At 28.5% G+C, this 20,478-nt stretch overlaps 5 protein-coding genes across 5 annotated transcripts; 1 reads left to right on the plus strand and 4 right to left on the minus strand.

Annotated features, from left to right (window-relative positions):
• Window positions 1–134: 134 nt before the first annotated feature.
• Window positions 135–8,735, minus strand: LOC107074068 (cilia and flagella-associated protein 47). The gene is given in 26 exon segments (XM_089179247.1): window positions 135–747; window positions 779–981; window positions 1,076–1,298; window positions 1,395–1,591; window positions 1,676–1,894; window positions 1,978–2,191; window positions 2,268–2,426; window positions 2,517–2,882; window positions 2,916–3,173; window positions 3,243–3,500; window positions 3,610–3,616; window positions 3,714–3,905; window positions 4,062–4,198; window positions 4,334–4,360; window positions 4,456–4,765; window positions 4,846–5,424; window positions 5,426–5,579; window positions 5,582–5,755; window positions 5,838–6,123; window positions 6,194–6,578; window positions 6,682–7,064; window positions 7,146–7,526; window positions 7,617–7,837; window positions 7,921–8,457; window positions 8,532–8,591; window positions 8,684–8,735. Coding segments are annotated over 26 exon segments (6,174 nt in total). The 3' UTR covers window positions 135–555.
• A 410-nt stretch (window positions 8,736–9,145) lies between these two features.
• LOC149033451 (uncharacterized) lies at window positions 9,146–10,496 on the minus strand. Its single transcript, XM_089179256.1, has 5 exons — window positions 10,407–10,496; window positions 10,079–10,300; window positions 9,698–9,975; window positions 9,474–9,611; window positions 9,146–9,386 (listed from the first exon to the last, which is right to left on the minus strand). Exons 1-5 carry the CDS (start codon window positions 10,494–10,496, stop codon window positions 9,146–9,148), a joined length of 969 nt encoding a protein of 322 aa, XP_089035382.1.
• A 326-nt stretch (window positions 10,497–10,822) lies between these two features.
• On the minus strand, window positions 10,823–13,663 carry LOC149033452 (modular serine protease-like). Its single transcript, XM_089179296.1, has 10 exons — window positions 13,627–13,663; window positions 13,393–13,555; window positions 13,104–13,300; window positions 12,803–13,019; window positions 12,616–12,735; window positions 12,216–12,544; window positions 11,890–12,153; window positions 11,391–11,822; window positions 11,004–11,305; window positions 10,823–10,927 (listed from the first exon to the last, which is right to left on the minus strand). Exons 1-10 carry the CDS (start codon window positions 13,661–13,663, stop codon window positions 10,823–10,825), a joined length of 2,166 nt encoding a protein of 721 aa, XP_089035422.1.
• A 745-nt stretch (window positions 13,664–14,408) lies between these two features.
• LOC107065217 (transferrin) lies at window positions 14,409–18,467 on the plus strand. Its single transcript, XM_015318695.2, has 9 exons — window positions 14,409–14,636; window positions 15,504–15,737; window positions 15,847–16,134; window positions 16,220–16,383; window positions 16,499–16,614; window positions 16,711–17,121; window positions 17,214–17,689; window positions 17,783–17,904; window positions 17,989–18,467. The coding sequence occupies exons 1-9, from the start codon at window positions 14,573–14,575 to the stop codon at window positions 18,304–18,306; spliced, it is 2,193 nt and encodes a 730-aa protein (XP_015174181.1). The 5' UTR covers window positions 14,409–14,572; the 3' UTR covers window positions 18,307–18,467.
• On the minus strand, window positions 18,419–20,423 carry Dhod (dihydroorotate dehydrogenase 2). Its single transcript, XM_015318705.2, has 2 exons — window positions 19,599–20,423; window positions 18,419–19,484 (listed from the first exon to the last, which is right to left on the minus strand). Exons 1-2 carry the CDS (start codon window positions 19,948–19,950, stop codon window positions 18,661–18,663), a joined length of 1,176 nt encoding a protein of 391 aa, XP_015174191.1. The 5' UTR covers window positions 19,951–20,423; the 3' UTR covers window positions 18,419–18,660.
• Between the last annotated feature and the right edge of the window lie 55 nt (window positions 20,424–20,478).

Consider the following 20,478-nt stretch of genomic DNA (forward strand, 5'->3'; position numbering starts at 1 on the left):
CGACATTAGAACATTTAATAATATTAATGAGCGCATCCTAATTGTTGCAGAAAAAGGAGGCTAATGTTTGTTCGCAAAATAATATTAATTATAATATATAACTTGATGAGCTCTCTGATGTATTGCATGAAAGATTTTATTTTTTTTACACTTGAATATTCTTTTCTATGAGATAATATGATATTTTACTTTTTCTTTCTTTTTTCTTTCTTTCAATCTACTTTTTTTGTTTGTTGTATTTTAGCCAATTCATATATACATATATATATATGTAAATATATATTTTAATAACAAAAATTTATATGTTGTATTATACGTAACAATAATTTTTTATGCGGACAAACATACATACATACATACATACATTAAAAACATCATTATTATCATCAAAATAATATGTCGTTATTCATTCCTGTCTCCTTGCATTCGTAAAAATGTGTTTAAAGTAGAGATTACTTCGTTTATTTTTCTTTTACGAAAAGATTTTTACCGATTAAATCGGTTGATGTATAATTAATAATTATTAATTATGTTAATTGTATCTGTATAATGTACTCACTCATCGACGTTCAAAAAACTGACTGCATAAAGTCGCAATTCTTTACCATCTTCAGAAGTCAAAGATAAAGTAGTCTCATATACTTGTGAATCAGTTGGTAAAAGATGGACAGTCATTGGAACGTATTGATCTGCTAATCTAACATCTGCATGTATAGTAGTTAAAAAATTAATCCTCTCTCTCTCACTCTCTCTCTTTTAGCATTTATAGTATTCAAACTAAATGAAAAAAATGTAAGATAAAGCGAGTATACTTGCCATTTATAGTGAATATCTCTGGTAATGTCAGAAGAAGATCATTTTGTTGTAGTGCAGAAACAGAGTACGTAACTTTTGCATTAAATATATGCACAAATTCTAAATCCGCGGTATCAACGTTATGACCAATAAGCCAGTGTATTAATCTGAGTCCAATATACGTATCTAATAATTAATAATTTCATTTATCCTTTGTCACAATATAATATTTTCATTGAATTGATGAAAAGTAAAGAGATAACTTGAATTATTTATTTACTTAAATATCGTGACCAGAATGCACGTTCCTTGTTGTCTAATGTTTTTTGAAACATATGACTTATGCAGTTCCAAAGTTCATTATTCCGAGATGGTATAAGAACTTCAACATTACAAGGACAATCTTCATTCGATCCCCAACCATCGGTGCAAATGCATTTGTTTTCATTATTCCATTGTACCACAATACGATCGATAAACGTTGATTGATATCGTGAAATTATCTACATTATATAATAATAATAATATATTAATAAATAATTGTTAATTATATTACATAGAATTATAAAGCATCTTTTGAATAAAACTTTAATATTAACTTGAATAATAAAATCACCCGTTTTCGATTGACAAACAAGCCAAAATTGTTTCGAAGTAGGTGTTATGCACGCAACAGTGATTCCTAAATTTGCCTCAGTTACGTCCTCGTCAACTGTGATACTTTTTTGATTCAAAAATAATCTCCTTGGTACTTTTTTTGTTCGCAATTCTGACCATTTAATCATTTTTAAATTTGCTAAATGAAAAAAAAATGCATTCATTTAATTTCAGGTGAATATTTTGTTGTTGGCGTATATAATATAATTTGTATGCATATTACATGGCTTGTTCGGTTTCTCTTCCGTCATCCATATTTCATATTCCGTTGCATTTTTATAGGGTATTTTAATATTTAAAATAGTATTAAAAATTTGATACAGTTTACTACATATAATATGTTCTTGCGATACTTCGAGGCTGTTAATTTTACCTTCCAATATGTAAGTTTGATTAGTGCCAAATTGTGGACCATATGCAGCACCGCAAAGCAATAAATATGCTAAAAATTTACAAAAATCAAATATAAATTAAACCTAACATTATATTATATTTATATTTATCATCACGTGTATGTATCATCACCTTTGGTATTTTGTATTTTTTTAGCATGAAAACATATCTTCACTTGTACACTATCGTGTGCATTAATACGAATACGCGATTGTGTTTGCACTAAAGAGAAGACATTATTTTTATTGCCAATGAAAAGTAACAAATAATCAATTGTATTGTCCGTTAAATTTGAAAATGTTACTTGTTTAACAACTGTTTCCGTTAAAGGACAATTAAATGTTATCTTCATAAGTCAAAAACAAAATATAAATATTATTATATTTGATAATCAACAAATGTAAATGATTTAAATAACCAACCTTAAATTTTGGTAAATACGAAGGCAACGTTTCAAACAAATGAGTGACTAACATCAACATTTGCACACTGTTAGGATGAACAATTTGAGAGGGAGTTATCATAAAACCAAGTCTAATTAATGTCCAACTGCTTACCAAACAACTTGCATTGTGCAATGCCTTGATTTTTATCAATAAAAATGAATTATTAATAATCGTAAGCAAGCAACAGCATTTATGTTGTTTATAATTTCAATTCATAGTTCTTACCTCTTCAATAGTTTTCGGATTGATGTATAAATTAGAGAAACATTCCTCGATTAAAAATGGACAATAAGCACCAGTAACTGCGATTAATATTAGACCATCGGACAAAATGGTATCAAAGTTATTGATATTTTTTTGTTGTAAAATATTATTTTTCTTTTCTTTTGACAAAGTTAAAGAAATGTTCTTATCAGTCAACCAATTTTGAATCCTTTGTTCTTCATAATGATGATACAACCAAGATAATAATAATATTTCTTCTTTCGAACGATCACGAATTTCTTTTCTACTATGTTTTTCCATTAGATTTATAACATTTTCGATCAATTTCAATTGATCGTGTAAATTTGTCACTCTTCGAAAACTGAAAAAAAAAAAGAAAAATATTCATAATTAAAATAAAGAATTAATTAAAGGAAAATTTCTCTGTACAAACCTCGCATTGGACGACACGGATTCTCGACGAGTTGATGATCGTCTTGAAGATGTTTCTGAAAATAACGTTAATTTTCTTCTCAATTCGTCCTTATTTATGTGATTTAATTTTAAACACTTGTACGTTTGCAAAATTAAATCCAACCAACATTGTTTACTTCTTGATTCAAATAACGTCTTTGATAATTTGTTTACTTCAAAAGATTCCATTTTATTTTTTCGTAACTATTTATATATACATAAAATATATTTAATAAAATATATTGTATTATTCAATTATTAAGATAAACTTACAGAAAATTCAGTGGAATCGATGAAAGTAACATAATCGTTATAATTCAAAAGAAAATACGCTGACACGTAAGCCAAGCATGCTCCTTGTTCGAGTAAATAATTGAGTATTCCTTCATATTGTCGAAGAATAAAATCAATTCTTAAAATATCATCTTGTGGTAATGATGATCTAATTTGATTGAAACAATATATTTTGTCATTAATATTAAATGAGCCGTTACAGTGCACACGTCGATTAAACTCCACTTTTTGAACAATCTTAAATTTAACAAGTGTTCATGAATAATAAAGATTAACACCATTAAGACATTATTTCATCGCATTTGTCAACTTTTTGTTTTATGGAGTTAATCGATGTGTTGTGCACTGAACGGCTCAAATATGTGATAATGATGACAAATAAATAAGATAATTAGCTTACAATTTTTCAATATAATTATAAATACTTGATCCTGTTAATAACTCTAATACATCAACGAATGATTTACCAAATGAACGGTTCTGTTTTTTAATATTCTTATGTGTTTTTTTATTTGATTGTTGATCGAAACAGTTGCTGTTATACCATCGGAAATATTCGCATAATAGTTATATTTAAAAATATTTGTGTACAACCATTGTTCAGCTGATTGTAATACTGTATGCATATGTTGCTCATAATCACTGTAATTCAAAATGTAATATTACAATTACATGTGTCTGTATGTGTGTGTATATATATATTTATGTAATATGGTGAGAATATCGGAATAAGTTAGAAATTGGTTTGTAAAATTCCGTTCTGGAGATATGATCTTAAAAGTTAATGTTGTTACTTGCTTCATAGTTCCATTATCCGTTGGAAAATATGGATACATAATTCTACTAGAAATTCTACGATCATTAATAGATACGTCGATAGAAAATACAGATAAATCTGATTGAGATTGACTTTGTTTTATAGATACTTTCTCGTTCTGAAAATTTTCATTATTATCTATATCATCTGTTTCATTATTTTCATGTTTTTTTCCATTGAATTTTGATATCGTTGATTTGATAATGGATGATTTAGTTTTTATTTCCGATGATTCTTGGTAAGAAATTCTTACTCCTGATTTAACAATAGAATCTTTTTCCTAAAATATACAAATAAAAAACAAAAAAAAAAACAATTATTAATGAGAATTTAAATTGAACGTTTAAAAATAGTATAATTGAAAAAATATTATACTTGTCTTTGAGGATACAAAGCTTGATGATTATTATTGAAATCATCTTCTGTTTCATTTTCAATAATGGAAAATTTCTTCTCCGTGACAGACATTGATGGTGACATTTCATTTTCATAAATCATTTTTTTATTGCAATAATCGAATGATGTTTTAAAATAAGCATGGGTAGTTAACAAATGATTATCTGCTGCTGCATAAACAATGACAGAACATACAACAAGACTTTCTTTAGTATGAAATTCGATCTTTGAGGAAAATGATACTACTGTATTACTTTTAAAAGAAACTATAACATCCAATTCGATGTAGCTACAAATTTAAAAGATCATTATTATTGTTTTATCGTATATACACACACAAAAATTGTATTGAATTATAATAATACTTACGATGTTGCTGGAATAATATTACCATTTGGAAATTTAATATTTAACATGTCATTTTTAAAATGACCACTGCATTTGTTAGGTGATAATATTTTCCCCAAAATATTTGTTGTACGTTGAAAATATTGTGCTTTTAATTTAAAATTTTCTTCGATGGATGTATTAAATGGTACAGGTAATAGATAAATTTCCGAAATGTTAGCTTCTATAAATTCTTTTGCGTTTACACCATTAAAGTTAATTGTATTAAACGGTAAATCTGTTGAATCTCTTTGTATAAAAATTAAAGCTTCGAGTTTAAATGTTCCACGATAAATTGGCTTAAATTCGACTGAAAAAACGATTTCTTCTCCTGGAAGTAGCAAACACGTGATTGATGTTGACGTTATCGTTGGTTTGATGCCACGAGACCAATTGATACAAAAAGGACAATCTTCTTTGATAAAATTATCAGTTTTAATAATTACTGTAACTTCTTTCAACTTATCAGGATTGTCAATTTTAAGTTCGTCTATCATCTGTAAAAATAATATCGAAAATAATGCTAAACAATTTTCATTGAAATATTGGGTTTTTTCAAAAACTCACGTTGTCAGTGGCAACATCAAAAACAAATGTGAATTTATTGAACGATACAGCACGTCCAGCTACCGTAAAATCAATCGAAATTACAGGTAATTTTAATGGTAATTCAAGAAACGTTATTCCTTGAATATCCTTGTAGAATTCTTTTGCAATTCTATGTACTCTGATGGTGCGAAAGTTTTCGGATCTGTTTCTAACACTGGCCCAAGTAAATCGTTTATAACAATTGGAAGATAAATAACATAACTTGCTGGATCCAATGGTTGAAAATGTAAATAAAAACTCATTGTTGATCTTGATGGAATTAACACGCTCGTATTTTCTTCGACTAATTTATAAAATATAATTAAATATAAAATTAGATAAAAAAATAGCAATAGACAATTTTAACGAGAAAATATTATACGCACTTTTGATATCAGTTTTCTCGTTTGTTATGAAAACAACACTAAATTCAGGATAGTCTTGTAAAGCAAATTGTAATTTTGAAAGAGTTGTTCCAATATTACTAATCGTTATCAAATGACTCTGAAATGAATCTGCAATTACACGACGTTGTTCTATAAAATTTGGAGTAAATTTTAATCGTGGAAATGGCACTCGTCCTGTAATTTTCCATTGCAGTTTTAAATGCTTTTGAATGGTGACAAAAATTGTGACAGTAAAATCAATGCACACGTCGAACTTAAGAGTTGCCTAAAATATTTTATTATTATTCAATAAAATATATATATTTTATTTTTTATCAAAAAAAAAAAAGATAAACCTCTAATATTGCAATTCCACGTGGTGATATAATTCCATTTAATTGATTAATCTCGCATCCACGTATTAAAGATGTAGAATCAATTTCATAAACAACTTCGGTAAATTCGAAATTTTGAAGAATTCCATGCACTTTAGTTGGTAAATTTAAAGATAAATCCCCTAAATCAGTACGATCATTGACAAATGTAACTTTTGGAATTGTGTATAACAAGTTGCATTGCAATCTTGAGAAAGTTCCACTTTCACATTTTATAATCATCTCGACAGAGGATGGTTTTAATGGGTCAGCGTTGTAAGAGATAAATGTATTTAAAATACTATTACCTCCTATGATACCATATTTTGGTTCTATAGAAAAACAAGAAATTTCTGGTGTTTTCCATCTGTAGGAAAAAAAAAATGTTACTTTAAAAAGTAACAATAACAATATTCTTTCATCTTATTTAATTAATAAATATTTTTTTTAATTATTAACAAAAGACAGACTTGTAACGTGTGGAAGCATCCAATTTATTTTTAATCTGAATAATAGACCACTGTGGTCTATACGATTCATCTTCCAAATAATCTTTACCAATGAAAACTTCTCGTTTGTCAATTAACAAATTTTTATGTACAATTTCAGCGATTGCGTTCATTTGAAATGAATGATTGTCATTAATGTTGTAATTGATAAAACTATTAAATTTTCCCATACGATCGCCGTAAAATTCAACGAGTTTCGTTAGAATTTTATTAGGTTGTAAAATAATTGTATCACCTTCGGGAAATCGAATATTTGTAGACGTACTTAGAAATTGAATTTTTACAGAAAATTCGTTGCTATTAGATGCAATTAATTGTCGATAACTAAACGTTTTCCATGCCACCTAACAACAACAACAACAAAAAATTACGCATTTAACAATTTTGTATTTTCATTGAAATTAATCGTATTATATATTAATTACCATTCCAAAATTAATTATGGCAGGATGAACATAAACATTATATATTTGTAATGGCGACAACGTAGTGAAAATTTTCGGATGAATTTTAGAATGAAACTTTTGATCAGCAAATTTTTTACAAGGAAATGTCAATGGTAATTCTTGAAATTTTTTAGGAACTTGTGTTAATCGAGATATTACGTCATTGTCGTTATCATCATTGGGAAATAATTTTGCTACTGACATTCCTAACATTTTCTTGCGTGATAATTGAGACATGTAAAGATAATCAGCCCAATATAAACGATGTTTGTTTATGGTATTTGCTTGTTTGCCAGTAAAAGCTTCAAACTGAATAGGACCAAGTGTATAACGTGGTTTACCAGTAAATATAGTTTTCACCTAATTAGAAGACAAAAATCGTAGAGAAAATATTTGATTGTTTAAATCGAATCAATGTCGTCTAATAATAATAATAATAATTTCACATACAGGTGGTCCTCTATAAGGTCTCAAAGATTTTTGTGTATCATTTGGATAAGCAGGAACACTATCGATAATAACATTATCACGAATTAATTTTTTATTAGCCCACGATCTTTTCAAATCTTTTTCAACGAATAACATTGCCTGTCGTGGTTTCTTTACGTTCGAACCGAAGGTAGCACGATTCGTCATAAATCCAACTTCATGAGTTATCAATGGAGTTATTCCTGTAAAGAGAGAAAAAAAAAGTCTCTTTTCTAAATATCGCTAACAGAAAATATGATTCAACAACTTGTTGATAAAAGATTACCTGTGACAAACTGAGTCATCGGTGTTCTAGTCTTAAAAATAACATTCAAGGTACATATAACGCGAAAAGTACGAATTTTCACTTTTGTTGAACATTTTGATACAGTTGAATTTTCAGAATCCACAGTGGCATTGATTAAAAGTACAAATGATGGTCCAACTATCGAATTGAAAGTAAAGTTCATAAAAATTAATAATAATGGAAATATAGTTTTACCATTTTCTCGTGCTTGAACCTTAACAAGCACTTCAGTGGATCCTTCAGGTTTCAGTTTAGCAGATTTTGGAATACATTTAACGGCAGGCATTGGTTGACATTGAAATGATATAGACTCAATTTTGGATGAATTTGTGATGCAAATAACACGTTGAGATATTTCGCCAATGTGCAAATTACCAAAATATAAACTGTCAGGTTGTAGATTAAGTTTAATTATTTCCATTTCGCCATAAAGACAAATTCTGACAAAATTATTGACTGGTTTATCTATTGAACTATTGGACGTTAAAGTAGATGATAGATCCCAAAATTTGTCTTCTAAAATGAAATATTTTCTTTCAATAAAAATTAATAGAAAGAAGAAATATTATTTTAATAGAAATAAAACTTACGCAGATGAACTTTTCCAGATGTTGTTTCATCGATCATAGTTTCCTTTATGGGATCAAAGCCTAAGAAAAAAAAAATAAACTTATATTTTATCAAATCAAAGTTTTCATTTTTAATTCGAAATATTTGATAGGGAAAAAAAAAAACAATTCACCGGAAATATTTATGGCTTCCGTATGGATTTTGATTATTCTGATTAAAGCCATAAAATCATTATTTTTATTTTCAAATTTGTGATATTTTAAATGTTGTTGTTTGTATAATAATATTCCTTGGCATTTAATTAATCTCATCGTTGGACAGAAACTAAAATATTCGAAATTAAATATCAAAATCAGGAGTTAACAAAATTACAATAAAAAAGTTCAATAATTTGTCAGGGACTAACCCAATTTCAAAAATGATACTTTCGAAAGGATCCATACGTCCCTCGATTGGATTTATTTCAAAAGCACCATAAACTGGAAACTTCTTGTGATCGATTTTCTACAGAAATGGATTAATTAATTAATTTATCAACAAAACAAGAAATAAGTCATGAGTTTTAAAAAATAAAAATCCTTTGACAAAATATTTCCACGAAATATATATAATATTATACTTAATTACCCGAATATTATTCTCCAATTACCCGAATTGGCTTCAATTCATTATTAACTTCGCCAAGAACGACGTAGTTGCAGGCTCGAGATGAGATATTCCTTAAAACAAACGTATTGTACTTGCATGTTTTTTCTACCGTAGGTGGAAAATCAACAAGAGTAAAATCTTCAGTTGTATTTTCATGATAAATAATTAAACGATGAGCTATAACATTCGCTTTCAATGGAACTCGAATGTTCGGAGTTGATTTGATCCTACAATTGAAATAATCAAACACCATTAATAAATGAAAAATAATCGTGAAAATAAAGCATATAAGGTATTTTGTTTTTAATATTTACCAAAATTCGTTAAAAAATACACCCTCCTTTAGTCCAGTTATTTCAACTTCCAAATTGACTGTTTTATTAGGACGAACTATACCTCGTAATGGTTTTACTATTATATGAAGATCATTTTGTCCTAGATCTATGGAAAACCTAAGTGTATGCGTATTTAAGTAAATAATTAAATATATTTTTTATTTTTTTATTTTTTTTGTTAAAGCTACATATGAATAAATCACCTGGTAGTTTTACCACCTTCGTTATAAATAGTTATAATTTTCGGTTCAGAAGTGTAACCCAAATCAATGATACCAAAATCAATTGACATTGGTTTAATACTAATACGTTCTGTTATTAGTGTACAAATGACGCAATAATCAAGAACTTTGTTATTAATTTCAATTGGAATTATTGCACGTAATAAAGCTGGTCTTCTAAAAGAATATATTACAAAACTTGTAAAACTTAATCCAGGACTCAACATTATTCCCGTTTTTAAAGTCTTCACTTCAAAAGCCTATAAATAAAAAGTAAAATAAATTAATAATTATAGAATTTAAATATTACTTTTACATAATAAATAAATAATAATAATAATAATAAAACTTATTGTTAATAACCATAGATTTGGGATCCCGTATTCTAATAAATGCTGGTCTAGTTCCACAATTTTTAATAACAATTTTTTTAATAAATGGTAGTCCTTCCCTAGCGTCTTTAAATTCGATAAAATTTGGGCTAATTTGAACGTCGTCATAATAACTAATCGGTATCACCTCCACCGTTGTTGGAATAGAACGAATTTCTGATTTTTCTGGCATCAGAACAACCGAACTTTGCATCTGTAATATTACATTATATACATTTAATGTATATAACATAATTTATTGATTATTAAATACATAGAGAAGATAATTTTGTTAAATGTATAAGAAACATGTATATTACAACATGACTCCGTCGAACTTTCATAATACTTTCTTCGCGTTTATCATTATCGTTATCTGTCTCACCAAGAGTTATAAAATTAGACGCCATACTAATTAATTGTATTTCATATATATTTATATATAAAATAATTAAACAATTTTTAATTAATAAAACGTAATCAAAAAATCTTGTCTGATAATCATAATCGAAATATTCTTGAACTGTCAAGATTTTCTTTTTTTTTTTTTTTTACAGGAACGAACAGATAAGAAACATGTGAGCGTTATAAATTGCCATGTAATATGAATATATATATATATAATTTGTAATATAATTATACTTATATAAGTATAATTTTTCATATGTTAGACTTGACATAAAATGTCAAAATATAATTAACTAATAAATCTAATATATATATATATTATTATCTATTAAATAATAATGTCATCTTTATTAGGTTGTCGATTAATATCAGGTGACCCCATTATTGGAATTTTGTCAATAATATTACGAATCCAATCTCCATAAGATGATACCTAAAATATAATTAAAAAAATATTATAATAAAATAATAAAATAAAATATAAAAATTGATAAAAATAAAATAATTACTTTTGTAAAAATAGTATAAGAATATGGATCACAAATACTAGTTCCCAATCGTCGAGGACTTATCGAAACGACACCATGCACTTCCCAAATCATGGTATTAGGTCGACGCAATATAAAACCTCCACCACTATCACCATTACATACACTTGTTCCATTTGCCCAACCAGCACAAAAGGAAGTATATGTAATATATTTCCTAAAATCCCTGTGGTGAAACTCGCGACACTTTTCGTTGGAAATAACTTTCATCGAAGTCATTCTTAAAGTTGAACTGTATGTATCGTTCTCCATAATTCCCATACCTAAATAAAAAAAATAATAATAATAATTTAATTAGCAACGAATTAGAATTATAAATGAAAATATTTATCGATCAAATATTTTTACCAGCCACAAATCCACTGTCTCCATTTTTCCATGCCTCCAGTAGAGTTAAATCAGATTGCAAATCTACGCAAACTGGTCTAACAACGTTGTTTATCTTAACTGCAATTTTTAAGATAAGTAATGCAATGTCAGAACCATAGTTTCCTTCGTGATCTTGATACGAATTTTGAATTTCTATTTTATCGATTTCAAATACTTGAGCGTTTACTTGTAACGTTTCGTTTAATGTGTTTGAAAGAATTCCAAATGCAGCGCGTATCGTTTCGGGAAATGTTTTCCACACGCAATGACCGGCAGTTAATATAACACGTTCACCGATCAGAGTACCACCACAAAAGAATTTCCATTGACCATTTTCGTGTGAAAATAGTGTAGCATGCCAAGGCACATATTCTTCGCTTTGCACTTCCCAACCATTTACAATAAGTGTAGCTGTAAACAAGAAATTAAGTTAATCTTTTAAATTATAAGAATTTATTTCTATCAACAATTTACCAACTTAAAGATTCGCGTATTCCACAAATAGGAGCACAACTTAATGGCGTTTGGCTCCAAGTTCCATCGTGGAGACAAATTATTCTCGTTGATCCTGTTAGACGTTCATAAAACATAGGACACTCGAAAAAAGCGTTTGTTCCGATAGGCATGGGCTTTTCACAAGAAACCCAACCTTTACGTGGTCCCCATTTAGATTCGCATCTTTTTATAGCTCCATTGGCTTCCAAAATCGGTGGGCAAGTTATACGCAACGTATTATTATTACCTTTAAATGTCATGAAATGTATAATATAAGGTAATCGAATAAATTTGATATGTTATACTTACCAACAGAACAAATTGGAATTGAAGGTAGCCAACGATTATTTTGACAATAGACACTATTGGAACCTTCTAACCATCCGTCATTGTCACAGGTGTAATCTAAACGAGTAAATTCAGGAACAACCTCACCAGGTCGGCATCGCGAACAACCTCTTATCTTATAATGAATACCTGGCTTTGCACCAGGAAGTCGACATGCACCTTCGGGCAAAACTCTACCACAAAGTTCTTCATCCTCGTCGCTCCAATCATAACAATCTGGTCGCAAATTGCAAGTGAATTTGATGGGAATGCAAGCACCATAAGAACAACGATAACTATCGTCACGACATCTAAATACGTTTGATTCATTTAATTATCTTATTTAATAAATTATTTCGAATGAAAAACAATTTTATCATACTCTTGTTTTGTGCACATTTCAGAATTCTCATCAGAAGCATCTCTACAATGGCGAATCCCGTCACAGATTTTGTTTATCGGCACACATTGTCTTTCGTTCTCGCAAGCAAATTCATTTTGTCTGAAAAAAATGAATTAAACAAAATGTACAAATATTTATAAAAAAGATAATCTAAAAAATGATCTACCCGCATTCATGTTGAAGACATTCAATTCCACTGCAATTAATTGCTCTGCACATCGACGTATCTTCATCGCTACCATCGAAACAATCTTTTATACCATCGCAAAGTACTTCTTGATAAACGCAACCCCCATAAGAACATCGATATGTATAATCAGGACAAGAATATTCTCGACATATAGAAATGTCCTCGTCACTATTATCCGAACAATCAACGTATCCTATTTTTAAAAAGTCTTATTAATTATTTATTACGATACTTTTCGTAACGATTCATTAACTTTAACTTTATCCTTTTTATTTACCATTACAAATATCTGCAATGGGTATACATTCTAAACGAGGAGTAGAACATTGGTATTCTCTGTCAGAACATGTTTCATTCGACAACAAATTACAACGAATTTCATCACTTCCGTCAACACAATTTTTTATTCCATTGCATCGAGATGTACGATTTATGCAAGCTCCGTAAGAACATCTAAACATGTTCGAAGGACAACTACGAAAATATATATATATATATAAGATAACAGTTTTATTCAATTCAAAAATGTAATTTTATGAAGCCATAAAATAAGTACAAATTTTTACACTGTATGTCGACACAATATGCTTGTTTCATCAGAAGAATCTGGACACTGAAGTGAACCATCGCAAACATTGATCAAAGGTATTTGGCTACCATCGGTACAAATGAAGCTACTTGTTGAATTTGATGAAATTTCTTCGCTCAAAACGAAATTTATTATTTTTCCTAGAAAATGAATTGTTTATAAAGAATTATAGATTAACAAAATATAATCATATATTATTTTCGAAACTTACCCCATAAGAGAATGGCAAATATTAAGACTGTGAACATCGTTTCATCCAACAACTTATCGTTGTACAAATATTGTATCAAGATGCATTTCGTTCTTTATATATATATATGTAATCTTTGTCAAAGAATCGATTATAATTTAAACAATAGTTCGGTGATAATATTCAAGTTTGTAAAAAGTGAAAAAGTATTTTTTCAATCTCAGGATCTTAATAATACCTCATGAATATTATCTGAAAATACTCTATTATGTCATTCTATAAAGCGTATTATTTTTTTTTCTATGTTAAAATCTTCATATACAATGCAGTACGTTTATTGTTTTCTAAGAAGAAGATATAAAAAAAACCATCCGTTATTGGCTTTTTAAAAAAAACAAAAAAAAATATATATAAAAGCCATATAACTGTAGCTATTACAACAACTGAACTTAAGTAAATTTTAATGAATTCAAAGAAAAGAATTATTTCACTTATAAGAATCTAAAATATTATTAATCATTCAAACGTTTCTTTTCAACGAAAATCCGAGTCATCCGATAACATCTATTTACTTCCTTCGATTCACCATACAAATATTTCAAAATGTCTTCTACGTTAGATCGTATTAGAACATAAGATAGTTTAAGCAGCATATGAAAAGATCGATTAAATAAAGGAAATGGGATAATCAAGAAATATAACATTAATCGTTAACATTTTTTATTTACACGTGTTATCCTTTTATGTAGTAAGAGTTAAACGAACGATGAGAAGCTGTATAACAAACCGCAAAATTTTTGTCATGTTCATATATTCAGGGCGTGAATAATAGTCGTTATCAGGGTTTCGTTATCAACGTTTGAAGAGTCAAGAAGAGGTGCGCCTAGTTACGTTGCCCACCGTAAAAACGATACGATCTTCGCAGTTTACATTCAACTGTCGTCCTGTACTACTTCAGACAATCACGATGAAGTCAGCTTACCTGTTGTTCCTCATAATTAGTTTCGTTACGTGTACTTACACACGTAAATGTAAGTTTATTTATTCTATATTAAAATACTCAACGTTAAATTTATACTACTCGATATATTTCATATTTAAATATATAAAATTACAAAAGAGCTCATTCAAAAAGTAATATTCATTTAAAGTGATAATATTAATATTACAATTATAGATCTGTCGTTCATTTTAATTACGATTTTTCAAAGAATTATTTCTACTTTTTAACATCGGTAATTTTGCGATAACAAGCAAAAGAAATTGTAATTCGTTCATTTAAAATACTTACAAAATCTGAAAATGAATATCATTGCAATTAAAAAAGTAACATGTATTATTAACAGATTATATAAGCTGAATGAAATATGATAAATAATTTGTAACTATTTTGTAACTATTGATCACGAAGATACATTCGTCATATCTCACATAAGATAAATAGATCAAGAGAAATCGGGGCGAAGCTTATCTCAATGCCATTGCGATAAAGTTCTACGAATCAATGACGGTATACATAGACGATCGAAATTCAATTTTTTTCTCTAAATAATATATTCTATAATCGTATTATATTATCAGGTCATAAGAAGAAGAAAAAAATACAGCTAACCCTCCTGTAACACGGTAGATAAGTTCCTAGAAAAATGCCGTGTTGTTTAAGACTTTTGTTTTCAGACTATGAAGATGAAAAGAAATACTTACTGCAACACTGTATCTTTTAAAATAGCAAGCCTCGCCGAGGCTGTAGAAGTACAGTGTTGTACAAAGTTATTTTGAAAGGAAACCGTGTTATAGGAGAGTTCTCGCAATTTCTGTGTTGTGAGAAGGCTACCTGTTGTCAAATACAAAATCGTTTCAAAAATTTCATACCACTGACAAATGTAATTTTTCGTTAGATAAATTATGTACAACAACACATACAATCAGCGAAGCTTGTCAAAGCATAGAAAGGGGTGATAGTGAAGTTGAATGTCTTCACGTAAGTGACAGTGCCGAATGTGCATTACGTTTAGCAAGCGGCGATGCAGATTTCGGTTTATTCGATACCGATGCATTATTATTGTCCTATCAATTCTATCACACTGAAATTGTACCGATCTTTGAACTAAGACACAAAGACAAAACTCAGCGTAAGTAATTAATCTCTAAAAATAACAAACAAAAAAAAAAGTCAACTGCTTCAAAATACATCAAAATTAACTACTTCATTTGATAATCTACATTTTTTTTTTTTTTTAGAGTCATTTGCATTTAAATCCGTGGCTATAGTATCTTCGAACTTTTCCATTAAATCTGAAGATAAATTTGAAAATTTAAAGAACGCAGGTCTTTGTCATCCTGGTTTCAGTGAAGATCAATGGTGGAACGATTTCATTTTGAAATATTTTGAAAAAAAGTTGTATGTACCTGAGTGCCGAGAAAACTTAACTTCGATAGAAAATGAATTAGAAAATATTAGGTCGTTCTTTGGTAAAGCCTGCAGACCAGGTAAATGGGTGGCTGATCCTAATCTTAGCACTAATCTCAGTAAGTAAAAAAAAAAATACTTTCGATTGTTTTCTTTCTGTTAAATATAAAATTGTGCATTCATTTGTAATTCTATTTTTTACAGAGAAAAAATATCCTGAGCTTTGCGAGTTATGCGACAATACGATTACTTGCAATTATAAAAATGGAGAAAAACATGGTCACATTGGTGCTTTGGATTGTTTAACATCGGGACGAGGAAATGTAGCATACGTAGCACTTGAATACGTTCACCAATACTTTAATAAGGTCAATTATTAATATTAAATATTTTTGTAAATTTATGCTGAAAAGTACTAAGAAATATAAATATTATTTAACAACATTAGGAAAACCATTATAATTACAATGATATGTATTACAGGAAAATGAAAAAAGTCAATATCAATTTCTATGTTCTGATGGAACACTTCAAAATTTAAATAATAGTAATCCTTGTGCATGGATCAAACAACCATGGGGTGCAATTGTTGCTAGAAAGTATATATAATAATTGATGTTATAATAATCATAAATAATAATGATTAGACATAATATAAATATAATTTTATTGAAATAATAATTTATCGATTACAGAGAACTAGTAAATGAACTTACAGGAAAATTAAATAAATGGTTAAAAAACCCGGCCACGTACGCTGCTGAAACATGGTCACAAGCTTTAATAAAAGTTATACAAGAAGATAGTATTGTCACGAATCTTACAAAGCCTACATCTTTATACAATTACTTAGTTGAAGGAAGAAAGGAAGTGGATCTTTCGGAAGTACGAACAACTTGTGAAAAACATGCTATTCGTTGGTGCACAATAAACCCTCTTGAGAAAACAAAATGTGAATGGATTGCGAAACAAGCGATAGCTCTTGGTATCGAGCCGAAAATTGTTTGTTTGCAAGCCAACTCAACGTTCCAATGTATGCGTGACATTGCTGATTTAAAAGCCGATATTACTACTGCAGACTCAAATTATGGCTACCTAGCACGACAGTAAGGAAAAATATTGGAAAAATCCATTAAAAAAACAAGTTATTAATAATGATAATAATAATCTAATATATGAAATCCTTTTACTTTACTAGATTGTACAATTTAGGACCAATCCTTTATGCTGAAACTGACAAAAAAATTAAGGAAGATAGCATGATTATGGCTGTTCTTCGAAAATCCGAAGGTGGCAACTACCCCATAAAGAGTTTTAATCAATTAAAGGGTCGAAGAGCTTGTTTCCCTGAATATGGTGGATTAGCTTGGTTGAGTTTAATTAAAATTGCTCGAGTGAATCATATTATTTCATCAGTCTCTTGCAAATATCCTGGTCTCCTCAATAATTTACTCGCGGGCGCTTGTACGCCTGGTATAAACGACGATAATCACGGATCCAATACCGTCTCAAAAAATATTGCAAAAAAGCTTTGCTCCGTTTGTCCAAAAATAAACGATACTACCGACTGTACGGCAAGTAATGAAAATCGTTTTTATGGTGATAAAGGTGCTCTAACGTGTTTAATGGAAGGATACGGTGACATAGCTTTCGTTGAAATCGGAAATATAAAAAGTAAGTGATATACACATTTCAATTTAATCTTAATTAACTATTTAAATAACATTATTTTTCTTTTCTTTCATACGTGGAATTTATGAACTGAAGAAGAAAAAAGTGATGTCGATCAATATCACATTTTCTGTAGAAATGGTAGTTTAGCTACAACGTCAGGATTAAATATAAGTAAACCAGAGCTTTGTGCTTTATCAACAACCATCAATAGCGAGGTAAAAATATTTCGTTTTCTTTTATAATATCGAAAACAAAAAATACATTAAATTATATTAAAAAAATCTGTTTTGTTTTCGTAGGTAATTGCTCGTAGAAACGACACGGAGATACAGCGATTAAATTCTATTTTAGTCTTATTAAAACTTGAAGATTGGTTGAAATATCGTTCTTCTTCCTGGAGAGTACTCCATATTTATGGAAAATTTGATAACACCGATGATCTTCTTTTTAAAAGCTCAACTTTTGGTTTAGTACCCACAACATCAACGATCGAATCAGTATTAGCTTATAAAGAACTTTTCGATCACGTCGATGAATGTTCATCAGCTGGATTATTAATTGTTTCAAATGTTACTCTATTTTCATTAGTTTTAATATCCATTTATTCTATGATATAAAGCTAAGAATATTAAATTATAAATTGTAATTACACATACTTTAAACGTGTGTAAGGTTTTATACACTTTGTGTATTTTTTTTTTTTATAACAATTATAAAAGTGACAATAAATAATAGAACCTGTCAATTTTTATTGCCAACATACTATAGATTTACATAATTATGAATTAATTATAATAATCCATAACAAATCAATTTATCCATGTTGTACAATTAATGTATGAAACATATTTTTAAACTTATCACATACATTCATTAGAAATTATCATATTCAAATATAAATTATATTTAAGTAATTTATATATACATATGTAAGCCAGTTGAATAGTATACAATTCAAATTATCTTTATATTTAGTTAATCTTTATATCTTTACCAACTGCTTCACTTATAGAAGAAAAACCATCTCTCTTAAGTATATCATTTAATTCTTTTTTTATTTTACCAACTATCGGTGGACCATTATATATATACGATGTATATAACTGAATCAAAGAAGCTCCAGCTCTTATTTTATGGTATGCATCTTCTCCAGAAAAAACTCCTCCTACTCCAATAATTGGAATTTTACCATTAGTTCGTTTATACATGTCTGATATAATTTGGGTAGAAATGTCCGTTAGAGGTGCACCACTGAGTCCACCGCTTTCTTTTCTATTTTCATTTATTAAATTAATACGCGAAATTGTTGTATTGCATAAAATCAAACCATCAACTTTGCTTTTGCTACGCAAAACAATATCTGCTATATCTTGTCGATCAACTTCAGACAAATCCGGTGCTAATTTCAAAAGTAATGGTTGTTTGCTACCTATGGTCTGTCTCGTTTCATTAATTTTAATAAGCAAATTTTCAAGCTTTTCTTTACTTTGCAACAATCTAAGTCCTGGTGTATTAGGACTTGATATATTAATAACAAAATAATCAGCAACATCTGCAAATTTCTTAATACCATTTATATAATCTTGCTCTGCACTTTCCGAATCCTTATTTTTGCCTAAATTAATACCAATGATACCAACAAAATCTTTGTTATCTCTAAGTTTTTTAATACGCTCCCATACTTTGTCATGGCCATCGCTATTGAAACCATAACGATTAATAATTGCATTATCCTCTAATAATCTAAATACTCTAGGCTTAGGGTTCCCTGATTGTGGTTCAGGTGTTATGGATCCTTTAATAAATAATAAAATAAACAAGATAAAAAAATCATTACAACACATAATACATATTATTTGTTAAATAATAACGAATAATATTATAATAATATTATTAAACATTTTCTTACCTATTTCTACAAAACTAAAACCTATTTTATGCAAACCCTCAATGGCTTCTCCTTGTTTATCAAAACCTGCAGCCATGCCAAGAGGATTTTTAAATACTATCTCCCAAATACTTGTTCTAAGAGAAACAGGATCATTGAATTTTTCCTTAGGAACAAATCCCCATTTTAAAGCTTTCACTGCTAAATTATGAGCTATTTCAGGATCTATTCGTTGAACCAATGGTATTGCTATTTCTTTATAAAATTTTTCATTCCCTTGATAAATACATATTCCTCCAAACAATGCTGCAGCCGAACTTGTGACAGTTATAAGAGATTTAATTTTGGCTTTGTTATTCAATCTTTGTGCCATATTGAATTTTATTTACATTCTTGTTATATTAACGTGCGATATAAAATTAGAAAATATCTAATTTCTTTTCAGTGCGCGCGTTTACGATATAAATTTTTTCTTTATGGTAAACAAAACACTGAAGAAAAATGATTACAATGATACCATCTTTTCAATATCAAAAAATAATAACCTATAACATCACTTCAAATTACAGTTTCAAATAATTTCAATCAATATCGAATAATCATATTTAATTACACTCTTTTTAAGCAAGATAATTTTATTTATACTATTGTAACTGAGTAATTTGTTATTTAAAAGTAAAATATATTATAACACTCATACAGTAACCATAATTCATTCAATTAAAGTTCTATGCAAGAAAATGATGCATTATTTGTGTATTCTTTAAATTTAGATATTATATAAATTTATGTGAACATTGAAATTAATTTTATATAAAAAAATAATAGTAATAATTAATAATTAACAAAAATTCACAAAATGCACTTAAAAGAAGACAATATCGATATTAGCGCACCTATG

This window comes from Polistes dominula, unplaced genomic scaffold (assembly GCF_049000335.1).
Source record: "Polistes dominula isolate Pdom_NZ unplaced genomic scaffold, Pdom_raw_medaka contig_373, whole genome shotgun sequence".
In the NCBI taxonomy this organism is placed as follows: domain Eukaryota; kingdom Metazoa; phylum Arthropoda; class Insecta; order Hymenoptera; family Vespidae; genus Polistes; species Polistes dominula.